The 14,051-nt window shown below is 39.1% G+C and overlaps 2 protein-coding genes across 4 annotated transcripts; one reads left to right on the forward strand and one right to left on the reverse strand.

Annotated features, from left to right (window-relative positions):
• The first annotated feature begins 112 nt into the window (after positions 1-112).
• Positions 113-5,706, forward strand: nudt1 (nudix (nucleoside diphosphate linked moiety X)-type motif 1). 3 transcript variants are annotated; one of them, XM_086185383.1, is made up of 5 exons: positions 113-336; positions 438-594; positions 1,637-1,782; positions 2,286-2,358; positions 3,879-4,009. In XM_086185383.1, the coding sequence occupies exons 2-5, from the start codon at positions 443-445 to the stop codon at positions 3,898-3,900; spliced, it is 393 nt and encodes a 130-aa protein (XP_086041509.1). In that variant the 5' UTR covers positions 113-336; positions 438-442; the 3' UTR covers positions 3,901-4,009. The 3 variants fall into 3 exon arrangements, with proteins under 3 accessions (XP_086041509.1, XP_086041508.1, XP_086041507.1); XM_086185382.1 differs by lacking the exon at positions 2,286-2,358 and having other exon boundaries at positions 113-306; positions 3,879-5,706; XM_086185381.1 differs by lacking the exon at positions 2,286-2,358 and having other exon boundaries at positions 3,879-5,639.
• On the reverse strand, positions 5,086-13,981 carry snx8a (sorting nexin 8a). Its single transcript, XM_086185380.1, has 14 exons — positions 13,790-13,981; positions 13,635-13,704; positions 12,936-13,063; positions 12,577-12,706; positions 11,424-11,614; positions 10,478-10,598; positions 9,488-9,624; positions 9,019-9,099; positions 8,771-8,931; positions 8,426-8,555; positions 8,261-8,329; positions 7,877-8,026; positions 6,835-6,984; positions 5,086-6,506 (listed from the first exon to the last, which is right to left on the reverse strand). Exons 1-14 carry the CDS (start codon positions 13,817-13,819, stop codon positions 6,420-6,422), a joined length of 1,635 nt encoding a protein of 544 aa, XP_086041506.1. The 5' UTR covers positions 13,820-13,981; the 3' UTR covers positions 5,086-6,419.
• Positions 13,982-14,051: the final 70 nt, after the last annotated feature.

Below are 14,051 nucleotides of genomic sequence, written 5' to 3' on the forward strand. Positions count from 1 at the left end.
CTCTCGTCAACCTTTTTCAATTACATAACATCTCTAAAATGATCATTTTAATTTAACGTTGTTAAAATGAACCCTTTGTCGTTTCTAGCCGGCCGTGTTTCAGGGTAACACATTACAATAGATATGGCGCAGTAATGATGGTACCCGTGAATTAAATCTGACCCTCATGAGATCCATCCATACTTTTACAAATCAGCACATGACGCGACGACATCCGCAGTTCAACACGCGGGAGAAGACGCTCGTTTGCATAAAGATAAAGTACTTGCTTAAACGAAAATTTTAAAGAGTGTCTTCGAGAACAAAGTACGTTGTTCTAGTTCAGAACGTGTTCGGGTGAGGACTTTGGTGTTGAGCGTACTCTTAACAGCAGAGCTGCTTGTGTTATTTACTCTATTTATAATGTCTTTGTGTGGATGTTTTTCTTGCTCTGACAGGAGAGATGCTGACACCCAAACTACTGACTCTGGTGCTGGTGGTCCAGCCGGGCAGGGTGCTGCTGGGCATGAAGAAACGAGGCTTTGGAGCTGGGAAGTGGAATGGGTTTGGGGGCAAAGTTCAAACTGGAGAATCCATTGAGGATGCAGCAAGGAGGTGATAAATCATGTTAGGGAAGATGCTGCTATTTCTACTGGAGAAGGATTTTTTTTGTTGTTGATAATAATGAAAGTGTGATGAATTTCTTCTGGGTCAGAGGGATTTCAGTTCTTCTATTGTAGAATATGGAGTTAAATGGGTTCATCACGTTGTGCACAGGATTTATGAGTCGGGAGGATTCTATCACCTCACATTTAAGTGAGTCCAGTTCCTAGTGCCTGTTTACTCGGAGGAATAAAGCAAAGTATAAAAATAACCTCACGTCATTTTGAGTTATTCCTGGTCCAGTGCAACACCCCTCCACTGAGTTTTTGTGAAATCAGGCCTCAGTTAAAACCTGTGGAGATCATCAAAACAAGCTTCCTAAGCACGTCCAGCTACAGGGAAAAAGAGAGGCTGGTTTTATGTACAATTTTGGCTCAACAAGAAAGGTTATCACATGTCCCTATTGAATGTTATTATACCAGGAAATGTCAGACATCATGAATAAATAAAAATAAATAAAAAATAACGGCAGCAGGGCAGTTGGAGTGTGAGTGTGGAGACTAAACGTTAACGGAAGAATATGAAAGAAAGTCTGTGCAGTTTGTAAGTTTGACAGAGTTACTGAATACTAAGTGTTTGATCCGTCATCAACAGGAAGCCAGCTGGAGGAAAACAAGCCGGCTTCCTGCGCTGTTCCGTCTCTAATGTGACAAATAAGAGCTTTGTGTAAGCAACATTGTGTTGGAAGGGAACAGCAGGAACATTTTTGGAACAACAACTCTGTAGCAGCCCGTCAGTCACCTGTATTGATGGATGCGGCTCTTTGTTTTTAGTGGACATTGTAATTGTTGCTCAGCTGCTATCAGTGAGGTGAAACAATCACCGGAAAAATGTTTGTCGTGTGACATGAAACACAGCGGCTGTTCAGCTCTGTTTAAACTCAACCACATCAATTATTACTGATGTTTGCGCGTGTGTGTGTGTGTGTGTGTGAGTGAGTGAGGTGGATTTATATTAAAAACATCAAAAATGATTTCATGTTTTATTTTTTTAGAGAGCTGCAGGAAGAAAGTGGCCTTACTGTTGACACTCTGGAGAAGATCGGAAATATAAAATTTGAATTTGTCGGAGAAACGCAGCTGCTTGATGTCCATATTTTCCGAGCAGATGCTTTTCACGGAGAACCGACGGAATCAGACGGTAAGAGTGTCAACAATTGATACCGGCAACTGGCTTTTAGTTGTTTTTGATGTTTTTGTAAATTGTGAATTGATATACTCATGTCCTTTTTTAACTTCCCGTACACACACACACACACACATTTGGTTATATGCTGTATATACACACTTACTGTATGAATGGAATTTACAATGATTTTAATCATTTCGATAGAATCATCACTACATTGAGCACCAAAAGAGTTACAGGAAGCAAGAAGGGTTGTTGCAGGAACTCTCCAAAATAAAATCATTGTTTGATAAATCGATAAAATATTTTCAAAAATGAAAGTCTTTAAAAAAATAATGTGAATTAATTCTGTAAGTTTGAGGTGTGCAGTATAGTGTAAAAACAGACGATTTAGGAATGGAAGATGTATTTCCCTGGTAATGTTTCACACACTTTTGCAAGTCACTGTTTACGGGTTGAACTTCTGTTTTATCTGAACTCTGTTTTCTGTTTACATTGTTCTACTACCATTTCAGATTTTCAGGAAGTGATAGTTTGCCGCGTCCTGAGCCAAAGGGCCGACTCGCGGCACCTTGGAGGGATTTTTAGGTCAGAACAGCACTCCAGTGAGCCTAAGTTCAGTCACATTTTACCATTTGAGAAATATAAGACTTGTGAGTGATTCATACATTATTGCTCCACATCTGGACTTTTTTAACAGTGTTTACGCGCCTTCATCGAAAACAGCTTCATGCTGTCTAGAACACAGCTGCCTAACCTTCAACCAGAACACAAAAATATGCGCAGGTCTCGCCAGTCATAGTTTCCCTGCCTGTCAGTCTAGAACTGATTTTAAAATTTTACTCTTGACTTCTGGAGATCCGGTGAAACAGGAATCAGACTGTTGTTGGTCTGCACATATTTACGTGCATACGCTGGGCAAGCTGGCTACCTCTGGTTAGCTCATAGCCAACGGCTGTGAACAACTTTGTCATGGGCCCCCCATTTTCTTCCTTTTTCTTCCCTGTTTGTTTTTGTTGTGTTGTTTTTTTTTTTTGTATGTATCTGACATCTAAAATAAAGAATTAACACAGGGACACAAAATTAAAACTGGAATGTGTTTTATAATGTTACGCAACCTTCAAAACCCTGCAGGGCACTCAGCTGTCTGACTGCTCAGATTTTATTCTTCCTCGTGTTACTTTATCTATAGATTTTATTGCCGTTCTGATTGCGCATGTGATTTTTATTCTATCGTTCTTTTATTGTTTACCTAAGGACTGATAACTAAATACATCATTTGGTTTACAGTAGATTTTCATCACTTTTAAAGCGTGATAGCTATAATGTTGTTTCTAAATATACTGTTTGCAATGCTGAAAAGCCTGCATAAGTGTGCTCTTAGCAGCAGAGCAGTTTATAAAGCCGTTAGTAGACTGCACAAAAAGAGGTGGAGGAGGAGGAGGCTGCCATCCACAGAGGGCACACAGCTTTCCAGGACTGATCAGTATTCCTGGAGAATTTAGTCAAGGTCAACTAGGTGAAGTACAGAGACACAACTCTTAAGTTGGAGTCAGACATCAGCGATGAACCAAAGAGTCTCAAGAGCCGAGAGGAATCACAGGTCCGAGGGTCGTGGAGGACCGGCTTGAAATGTGCTTGAGTTAGTGAAAAGCAAGAATTTGGTGGCCTGGCTATGGAGCTGATGTGACATTCATAAAGAAGTTTTTGTTTTTTGTTTTTTAATGGACAACTCTGAGAAAGTGCCAAAGGTCACCTACATAGAACGGCTCAAAGCGGGGAATAATATGACTTAAAATAAAGGTTTCTGAAGAAGGCTCGGCGGGAGACAAAAAAAGGAGCAAGAGCCATAAAATCCAATAGTCAAACTTTTTTTTAATCATGTAAATGTATAGCGATGATTAGAATATGTCTTGCTTTGCTTTAGTGAGAATGATGATGTATAAACTTGCTCTAAGTTTACACACTCGGAAAACTCCTGATATTTTCCCTACCAAGACTTAAAAGTAGAAACGCTGCCAATGATTTACTAACTCAAGACCTCTGGGATTCTCCTCCAATAAATACTCATGGTTTTTTTTTTATTATTTCCTCTCTTTGTTCTGCAGAGATGCGACCTCAGTGGTTTGAATGTGACAAAATCCCTTTCGGTCAAATGTGGCCGGACGACATCCTGTGGTTCCCTTTGTTGCTTCAGAAGAAGAAATTTTTGGGCTACTTCAAGTTTCAGGGTCACGATGTGATCCTCAGCCAAAAACTGGAGGAGGTTGAGGAGCTGTGACATGACCGGAGGTTGCTGATGTCAGTTGTGATGGAGACCAAAAAAAAGAAAAAAATTACAGCCTTTCAGATGCGGTTCAAAGTTTACTGTTGGCTTTGGTTTGGGGGAGATGACCCTAAAGACTTCAAACAACCATGGTAACTGTACTTGAACAGTAAAATATACACTGTGATATAATAGGATGAAGATTTTTCTTTTTCAAATTTGTCATTCTTGATAATATTGCCAGTTGCAATTCATTCTTGAAGCGCCCTACATGAGAAACTCACTCGTATGTATTCTTCTACCAGTGAGTCCAGTTGCGGTTGACATCCATGTTTGTCCAGACTCCTTACATACTGTATGTAGCGCAGACTGCAAATCCGTTTAGTACAATTTTTTTTTAGTTTTGTTATAGCCAATAAAAAAATCACCATTGCCCCTGGGTGCTACTGAGATAAGCCAGAAAAGATTTTATGAAGTAATGCCACGTGTACTTTGACCTTAGACCCTTTGAGATGGAAACTTTGTCATAATTCACTTGAGAATCGTTTAGTTATGACTTGCATGTGTTTTGAAAGGTCAGTTACCTTGACCTTTGACCTACAAAACCAATCAGTTCGCGTTTTGTGTTGAGGGGAATATTTTTGTCAAAGGATTCTCTCTGCGAAGGCCTTACTGATATCTTGGATTTAGTCAAGGCTGAAGCAAATGATAGATTCATTAGGTTGATATTGATTAGAATAACGATATGATGAATGTGACCGAGTTTTTATTTTTAAGTGCAGTCATCACACACAAGAAGGCTAAATAAGCTCCTCTTCAGTTCATCTTGGCAAAACAAAACAAAAAGCTTCCGACCTTTGTTTTTATTGTTGAATAAGAGGAACTTATTCAGCCTTCTCGTTTGCGATGACTGTACTGACCTCATCTAAAGCTCACTTCCATTACCTTTTCCAAGAATCAAAGCTCTCAAGTGATGTGCACGGGATATTTACCAGAAAAAGAAAGCATTGTGACACAGTTACTGTCAGCACAGAGGCTAAAGTTTTAGAAGAACTGATCCAACACTATTCAGCAATGATTTCCTTTAATATAAATATATACAACAACTTGAAGTGTCATTTCATTTGCAAGTTAAATTGATTCCAAATGTTTGTTTTTTGCCAAAACAAATACAGGTTATGTACAGCATTACAGTTTATTCATCAAATTTGCATATTAGTATTAACCACTTCAGCAGAGTCAGCTGTATTTGAGATGACATCAGTTGACCGCAAGTGTGAGGTAACGTCGAAGACATGCACCCAAAGACTTGGCAGGTTGAATGTGCATCACTGATTTCATGCTGTGAAGTAGACGGCGTGATCATACGTGGAAAAAAACCAACAACAACCTGAACAATATTCAGATACACACATACAGTACACACAATTTTAACTGCATTTAGAACTGTGTCTTCATCTATGTTAGCGATACAGTACATGGCGTTCCATCAGAGAATAAAAGTGCGGTTTGTTTAAAAATAGGAACTGTCCCATTTGTATGATTTATTGAACCTGTGTGCATTTTTTTTATTTTATTTTTTGGTGGTAAGTAAATAGCTTATAGTGTTATTATCAACATATGCCAGTGTTTTTATTTTCCTCTTCATTTCAAATCATTGAAGTATTGAACAAATCTGCACTAATGTGTTGTAAAATAGCTTATATAAAATGAAATAAACTGGGAGTCATTCCAAAAAAAAAAAAAAAAACTTAACCAGAGAATGAAAATATATATATATATATATATATATATATATATTGCTCTACAGGATAGTAAACACTGTAATAGTGTGAAAAATAGCACAAGTTGTCCATAAAAACAATACAGAAAGTATGCTGTTACAAATTCTAGAATCGGTATCAAAAATACATTGGTCGAACATTATTTGCGTGGATGTTTAAAATTCCATCTTTATAAGAAAGTAAAAAAATTGTGTCCCTCTGTTTCAATTTCTGGAACGTCTCACACAGTAAGTTATAAACATCTACATTAGTACAAGAGTTGGAGTGCATCGATAAACTATTCTACATCCTTCACTATGGTCCAAGTAAAATAACAGCTGGGAGAATTTTCCCTCCGCGTTGGCAGTTGACTTAGAGATTGACTTAAGGCTCCACAGATGATGTAGTGATGACCAAACCAAAAAAAGTACAAAAAAAAAAAGCAGAAGTTGAAAAAGACGCTTCTATTGAAATATGCTTACTGAAACTTATGCATGTTGTGTAATAGAAGACTTAGTCAGATCGAAATGTGCATTTTTATGTATTTATCCAGCTCACAGAACATTCCTTGTCCAGTTTGTGATCCTCAATAGCAGCAGTTCTTCTCTCCTTCACCTACATTATGCTTTAGAGGAGGGTTTCAATCCGTTATCATCACCAAATAGGCATCCAAGCTTTGGCTGGAGTTCATTCCATACCTCTCCCATCTAGCAAAAAAAGAAGAAGCATAAACTCCTTTAATTTTATCCCAATTCTCACCTTCAAGGTCACAGAGGTTTCACAAATGTGGCATGCTGAAGTCAGAATGAAAAAAAGATCGTGAAATCTCGGAAGTAAACATTTACTGTGCCCTTTATTTGACTTTAAACCTTGGAAATGTATGTTCATGTGAAATGTGAGCTTACTTAGCATGCCTCAATGACACCATCCATCACAATTCTTTTGCTGGAGTTTAAAAGCCAATCGAAAGCTGATTTGACTCGAAGAAGAGAAGGATCTGTAGAAAAATTATCATTTCTGGAAGAGCGATCTCACCTCTCTGTGTCCTTGCACCTGGGAGTTAACAAAAGCTCCCAGAATGTGGGATGTGATGGGAAGGTAGGTGAAGATAAGCTGTGTTTCTTGATGAAGGCAGAACAGAGAGAAGTAGTTTCGCAACTCCATGGTCTGAATGGCGTTTTCTTGCTATTAACAGAACAAAAACGTAGAGTGAAATCATGTCCACTTATCAGGTGACGATAATCTTAAAAGCAGCTTTATGTCATTTTGCTGAACAGCACCGGCCCCAGCCGATAGAAGTTGTAATGTGCACTGTTTAAATGCAGTTGCCAACAGCTGGAGTTACACTGAGATAACTCAAGATCTCTCTTTTCTCTTCTTAGAACCCCCATATACATGCTGCACTGGTCCTGGGCTGAAAGTTTCTGAGCTGGCTTACAGTATGTGAATGCACCGCTGCAAACTTTCAGGAGTTTTGTGCATGGTCAGCTGAAATGATATCATGCGGGAACAACGGTGAAGCAGCACTATTCTCCTTGTAAACAAACAGCTATAAAAATGAGGTTGAAACCTTTAACAATGTTGCATAATGTTGCTTTAGAGGCTAATACACCACCAACACATGGAAAAACAGAAATAATTCAACTACCTTTGAATAAACCTAGAATTTTACCCTGTATAGAATACTTCAATAGCTTGGATTCCTTGGGTTTCATCTTTTCAGATAAAGATTGTAGTATATTCAGGCAATAAATATACTGTTAAGAGGCCAATTAGCAGTTCTTATGCTAATAAATGTAAATGGTTACGTCTAGAAAAGAGCAGCTGTCTCAGCCCTGTAGAAATCTCCCTTTACTGTTATACAAAACGAGAGTCGTTAACCAATTTTTATTGAGTATAAAGGCGAAGTTGTTTAATGGCTAAAGGCTAAAATTGGACAAACGGTTTAAGGAAAGTGGATAGATAATCAGACCAATTTAGCATTCTATTAATGCAGTACTTAAATGACATAAAATAGTACGCCGTTAACCAAAGAGTATCTTCACTGCCTAAAAAATGTGGGGAGAGAAAAGAACACCTGAACGATCCTTGATTCCAGCTGCTCCACGGACGCTTGTTCTTTAGGCTGCACCGTTGCACTCATCATCTGCCTCTTCATCATCCCGTACTTGTGCAGAGCTCTCTGGTGCTCGTGCAGTACGCCCTTCTCATGGCGTTCACAAAGATCCTGCAGAAAACACATACACAGTCCATCTCATTGGATTGTACACATTATGAATTGCACTGTGCTGTAGTCTTGTACAACTTAAAAAATGTATGGTTGTCCTGCTGTTACTTCATACCACAGCAGGTTTCGAAATCTTCTCTTATCTGACAGAGGTGGATTGACCCCTGTGTGTGGTGATGAAGTGTAAACCCCATTTAGGTTTCATGGGCACATCAAAAATGTAACATGACTCACTCTGTACGATTGTAGTAAATCCAGGAACAGATTCAGTTTTTCCACAACATCATCTTCTTCTCGTCTGCCCTGAGGACATTAGCAAAACAACATTTACATCCCAGCGCCAGGTTTGGACAAGCAAAGCTGTGGAGGTGGTGGGTGTGAGGGAGTGAGGGCTTGTACCTGCTGAGCAGCTTTGTCAGACAGCACAGCAAACTCTACAGACAGACTCTTTAGAGACTGGCGCAGGGTCCCCCAGGTGCTTTGTGAAGAGGCCAAAGACGGAAGAGATATGGTATCTGAGCCCAGCGTGCTGTAGAAAACATTCACAAGGACAGAATGAAGGAGGCACTGTTGTGTCTTAGCTGCCCCAACATGTAACAACCATAAAAAGGACATTAACTCTGCACAGGAGGAAAAACAACACACAGGATTCAGAATCTCATTAAGGAAACATTTGTTTTCCCAGTCCTACTCCTCAGGATAAGGCAGAATGGCTTCAACTTTATACTCATAATAATGAAATACCTGAGCTCTCTGCCAAACATGAGGAGATCAGTTGCATTCTCCTTGGAGCGCTCGGCTATTTTCTCTGCTTTCTCTCGTAGCTTGTAGAAACTGTTGTGTATATTTTTGATCAGCTCTCTGCTTATCGAGAACTGAGCCTGGATGTCAGCTGGGAGATATTCCTGCAAAGTACATTCAACCACAAAGGTTTTACATGCAGCTAAGAAGACAGTGCATCGAGACTTGTCCGTCATACGTATGTGACAAACCTTTGCCTGGGTCGCAATTCTGTTGGTCATGAATTCATCGCCTGTTTTCTTGTAAGTGTCACGCAGCTTAGTCTGAACATCCTGTTTGGGAGGAGGAATGAGGAGTGTGTGAGGGTAAAATACACCAGGACAGGATGCATTTCACTCTGAGTCATCATGGTGATTGAGATTATTGTGTAACAGCCCAGAAAGAAAAAAAACATCAAATTGGGTACAAATCACAGCCTATTGCACAATACTAACACAATACCTTGTTCATAATAATGACAGTATCATAATAATACTGCGATGATTAATAGATTGCATCACAATATCTTTGTAACTGAAAAAGAAAACACGCAAAAATGTTGCAAAGCAGGAATGTATTTTTCACTGCATTTGAGTGTCAGTTTGACAGACTTTGACAACTAACCACTGAACGAGAAAGTATCAGACCCCAACCCAGTTACTTTAAAACAAAACAACATACAGAGCCACTGAAGGTGAGGAAGGTCTTGACCAGTTCATCCTGAGAGAAGAAAGGATGTTGTGCCACCAAGTTAATGAACCTTCCGAGAGCACGCCGCCTCCCTTCAATGAACTCACGCTCAGAGACGGACGTAAGGACTGTGGACATATACAGAGCAAAACAAATACCAGCATCTATACATGTTTCCTCTGTTACGTCTATCTACAGTAACAGCGAGTGTTGCATGAATAAATTCAGCAGTTTGACATGGTTATGGGGGGGGGGGGGGTGATAGTTGAAATTATGAATTATAGGAAGCACAGAGTTTTAGTATGAAGGGAGTCAATATAGATACTGGTATCTTGTTAATTATACACACATGATAATATCAGAAAACACCCAACGCTAGTAACTGAAGTGTGAGGTTCAAAATCTAACATGATAGTATCCTGCATATTAAAATTGTACTTTGTACTGCAAAAAAGAGATAAGACTTATAATAAATAAATTTAAATGAATTTTAAATTGTCATTATTATTGTCATTTATTATTCTAAAAAATAGATTTTATCTATGTAACAAATATAAAATTGAAGCGAATTATTTTGATCGTGTTAATTTTGTGGTAAAATTCAGAAATCATTCCAGCTTTAGTTTCTTTCAACTTATTGTCAATAAAAAAAAACAACAACATCAGCAGTGTCTCACTTTCAGATCATATCTGACTCGCTGAACCATCAAAACTTGACTCTTAAATATTAACACATAAAAGCAGATCTGGAGAAGCCAATATCAGTAGGATAAGACAACAGATTTGTCAGTGTGGTGGATTTTTGATGACAAACTGTGAAACAAATACAGCAATGATCCCTCAGAGTGTGTGTGTGAGTGTGCGTGTTGCATTTCGACTGACATTCACTAAAGTTTCAAACCTGACAAATCCTGACATCATTCTGCATCCATTAATAAATAAAGATGGAGAAAAGGGGGTCTAGATGTCAGAGTAACATACCTCCCTTTAACATTCTTTTAGGTGGAAGTGCTGGCACGACTCTGTAGGCGAATCGCTGAAGTAAAAGCTCGTGGAAGACGTCAAAATCGCTATAGCGTCGATAAACTGAGATTTTATAACGCTGAAAAGACAAAGAGAGGAAATCATTTGAAAAACAGGCACGCAACAATCAGATTTCTGTTTGAAAATATAATTACAGGATTGATGATGGACGGTGGTAAACTGTTTATCTTCATGTTGAATGCAAATGTCAATACTTGAGAGAAACCCAACAGTTGCTGTCACAAAAATTGATGTGTTTGATTTGTTGTCTTCAAAATTAAAAGGACCAGATGTTTGAGAAATGAGAGGCTGAGTGAGAAGAAACAAACTGATGTGAAATAAAAGCAGAAAGAAAATGTTTCCTTTCACCAACACGTGGCTGTTATGACATATTGTTTTCATTTAATTAACTGGAGCTGCTACACTGATCAGGAGAGTTTATTCGACTGGCCTTCGTTTCTCTATGCTTGATAATACTGTCTTGGCATATCAAAACGACAGAAACAATTAAGAGCTGTACCACAAATAAACTGACATAACAATTAAGATAAATTCCTCAGTGTGTAAGAGGTGAAGCGAGGAAGCACTGAAACGCTGTGAGATGTTATTTTTTCACATGGAATTAATTTTTTCTATGTGTATCCATGATCCTGTAGGTAAAAAGATCAATATAGTCCCTTGCAGTGAAGCTGATAATGTCTGTAAATACTGGCAATGTAAACAGCAAGAGAACACAGAGTATCCTGCTTCAATGCTCCTCAGAAAACTCCTCAAACCATCGGCTGGCAGATGGAGCAGGTAATAAGACCGGCTCCACTCTCGTACATGCCTGATGTATTTTAAGACTAAAACAAATAGGTGATCACTCAAAAGCATGGGTAATAGGTTTAATGTGATCCCTTGCCTGGCTGGTGACCTGATACTCCACATGTTTGAGGAATAGACCCTTCTTCTCAGGTATGAGCTCCACCCGAACTGTGTCCCTGGCCAGGAGTTTGTCCAGCGTCTGGGACACCGTCAGCACGTCCTCCTGAGCTGGCTGCATCCTGAGTGTGCTCAAGTCCCTGGGCTCCCCGAGGTGAGGTTTTGGTAACTCTGTCAAGCACACAACCACCACCGACTTCTAATATTTGTTCTCCGTGATTAGATTTCAAAATCAATACATTCTCCACTGTGGGGAACGCTGGTGTTGAAACCAGCTGTTTCTCTATTTGACTAAATACGTGCCTCACTCTGCTTGAGCATGTTCACGTGATCTTTCATGCATCCTTTCCTGCGCATTCCAAAAAGGTCATGAATTGAACGTAATCTACTGTGACAATTGTAGAAAACTTATTCGTGAACGAATGAGGAAGTGGCATGCCGCTAGCTGCCATACTGGCCACACCTGAAATAACATAGAGGGCCTTAAATAATCACAGAAGGTTGGAAATGGATCTAACTTCAGCCAGCATAATGGCTACCTCTCTGAAAACCATACAGCTCCCACTAACATCTTCCTACTGTGGGTTGAGTGAAAGAATGCAACACTGAAACATAACTAAGGCTTCTTTCCTAAACTAAAAATGACACCATACAAAAAAAAAATCCCTCTTTGTGTTTAACTGATAAAAAATTAAAAAAAAATCCTGAATCCCATTGCACATTAAATGTTGGTAGAATAATAGTCACCACACTGCAAAAAGTTTGTGGACTTGCCAAGTATATTTTTTCTCCTTTCTATAACAATTTTTTTTAAACAAATTTCTTTCGCTTGCGGATGTTGAATGATCAACAAGAAAAAATGTATGATAACTTGAAATACTTGTTAAATGTTCGTGTGTAGGCATCAGACAATTATACTCACACGATTTGAGATCTTAACAGCGAGAGAACTTCCGGGACGGATTAAGTCTGAGTGAGGGCCAACAAAATCGTGACATCTTGCATTGTGCAATCTGAATACCATAAGGCTAGTGGGATCGCTGAGATTGCCCTTTGTCACACAGAAGAATAACCAAACTACTCATTAAGCAAAATGTTTACTGCGGTGCATTCACTGCTACGCTGCGACCTACCTTGTATGTAGCTCTCCAGCTGTTTGGGGCTTGGTTGCTTTCCTTGCTGAGCAACCGCAATCAAAGCAAGCGCTTTATAAAGGGACAACTTGCTCAGGAATCCATCTGTGGAGTCCACATGCTCAGCAATCTGAGGAGGACAAAGGAGAATATAAAATGTAAAGGTCGTGATGATATTCCAGGCCAAGATCTAAATATGACTGGGGATTGCATTCGTCTCTGCAAAAAAAGAACTGCCTAAACACAACTTCAAAGATATTCTACGGAAGCAGGATAAGAGAAAAACTGTGTTAAATAGCCTGACAGCTTTAGCATGGATGGAAGCATTCTGAAAGGTTTAACATGTGTGAACACCTCACCTCTCCTAGAACCGCCTTGGAGAGATCAGTCCTTTGAAGCAATCTTTGAAAAACTTCAACCTGCACTTTCTCATCAGTCCTACAGCGGATGGCTTCATAAACTTCCCTGTAATATGCAGGAACTGAACCTAAAAGAGGAATAGCACCTGTGACATCACAAATTTGATAAACCTCCAATTGAGAAATCGAATCACTACAGGACCTCAAGTCTTGTTTGGTCGAAAATACTGCGGAGTTTTTAAATGTACTCATTCTATTTGCGATCACATGAATTATCTCAGGTTGTTTTTTTTGGATATCAAAATGTGCAGCATCGGTGTGGTGGAACATATTTCAGGTGATCTCAGTGGATCCTTAGGCCTGCTTAAATAAGCAGTACTGGCCGTTTTAAACGTGGCAGGAAAACAGCAATAAAACCCGTTAGCACTTGTAACTGTATCTTTACATGTAATATTCACTCTTTACTCCATCAAATGTTCAGAAACAGTAAGCGTTTAACTCGAAGTTGGATGGAGCAACTCCAAATTTAACGCGCTCTGAAGTTCTCATTGGTTCTCATAGCGACTTGGGGGAAAAAATCAGCACATTTTCAACACATCGCATAACACCTTCAAAAAAAACACATTACCAAAATAAAACACCAAGTAAATAAGTAAATCATGTGGCAACATTGCTTAATAAGAAGTTTTCGCACTGTACCTTCATTGATCTCTCCTGCCATGGTGCTGCAGACTGTCATGTGAGCACAAGAGCACCTCCATGTGATTTCCTGTAGAAAAGAAAAAACAAGTAATTTATTTCTTAAAGTTATAGGAAGCTCCGTTTAAAGTCCAAGGGTATAAACTGCCACTTACATGGAGTGGTAGTTCAAAAAGTACCACCATAACCGCAGTAAACTAACTTTTATTATTATTATATTTACAGAGCGGCTGCCTTCAATCATCCGGTAAATGCCTCCAAATAAACAAGGAAATAATGTGATTCGTGTTTATTTCCAGCTTTTGTCTATGTGAGTTATATGAATTCTCTGTTCCTCATTCCTTAATTTGCCAGCATGCACAACATATGATACCTTCAAGAGCTCCTTCTTCAGTACTAACTATTGCTTCTATTTTT

Source organism: Aulostomus chinensis, chromosome 18 (genome assembly GCF_037954235.1).
Source record: "Aulostomus chinensis isolate RoL2024-O1b breed Wild chromosome 18, RoL_Achi_v1.0, whole genome shotgun sequence".
Taxonomy (NCBI): domain Eukaryota; kingdom Metazoa; phylum Chordata; class Actinopteri; order Syngnathiformes; family Aulostomidae; genus Aulostomus; species Aulostomus chinensis.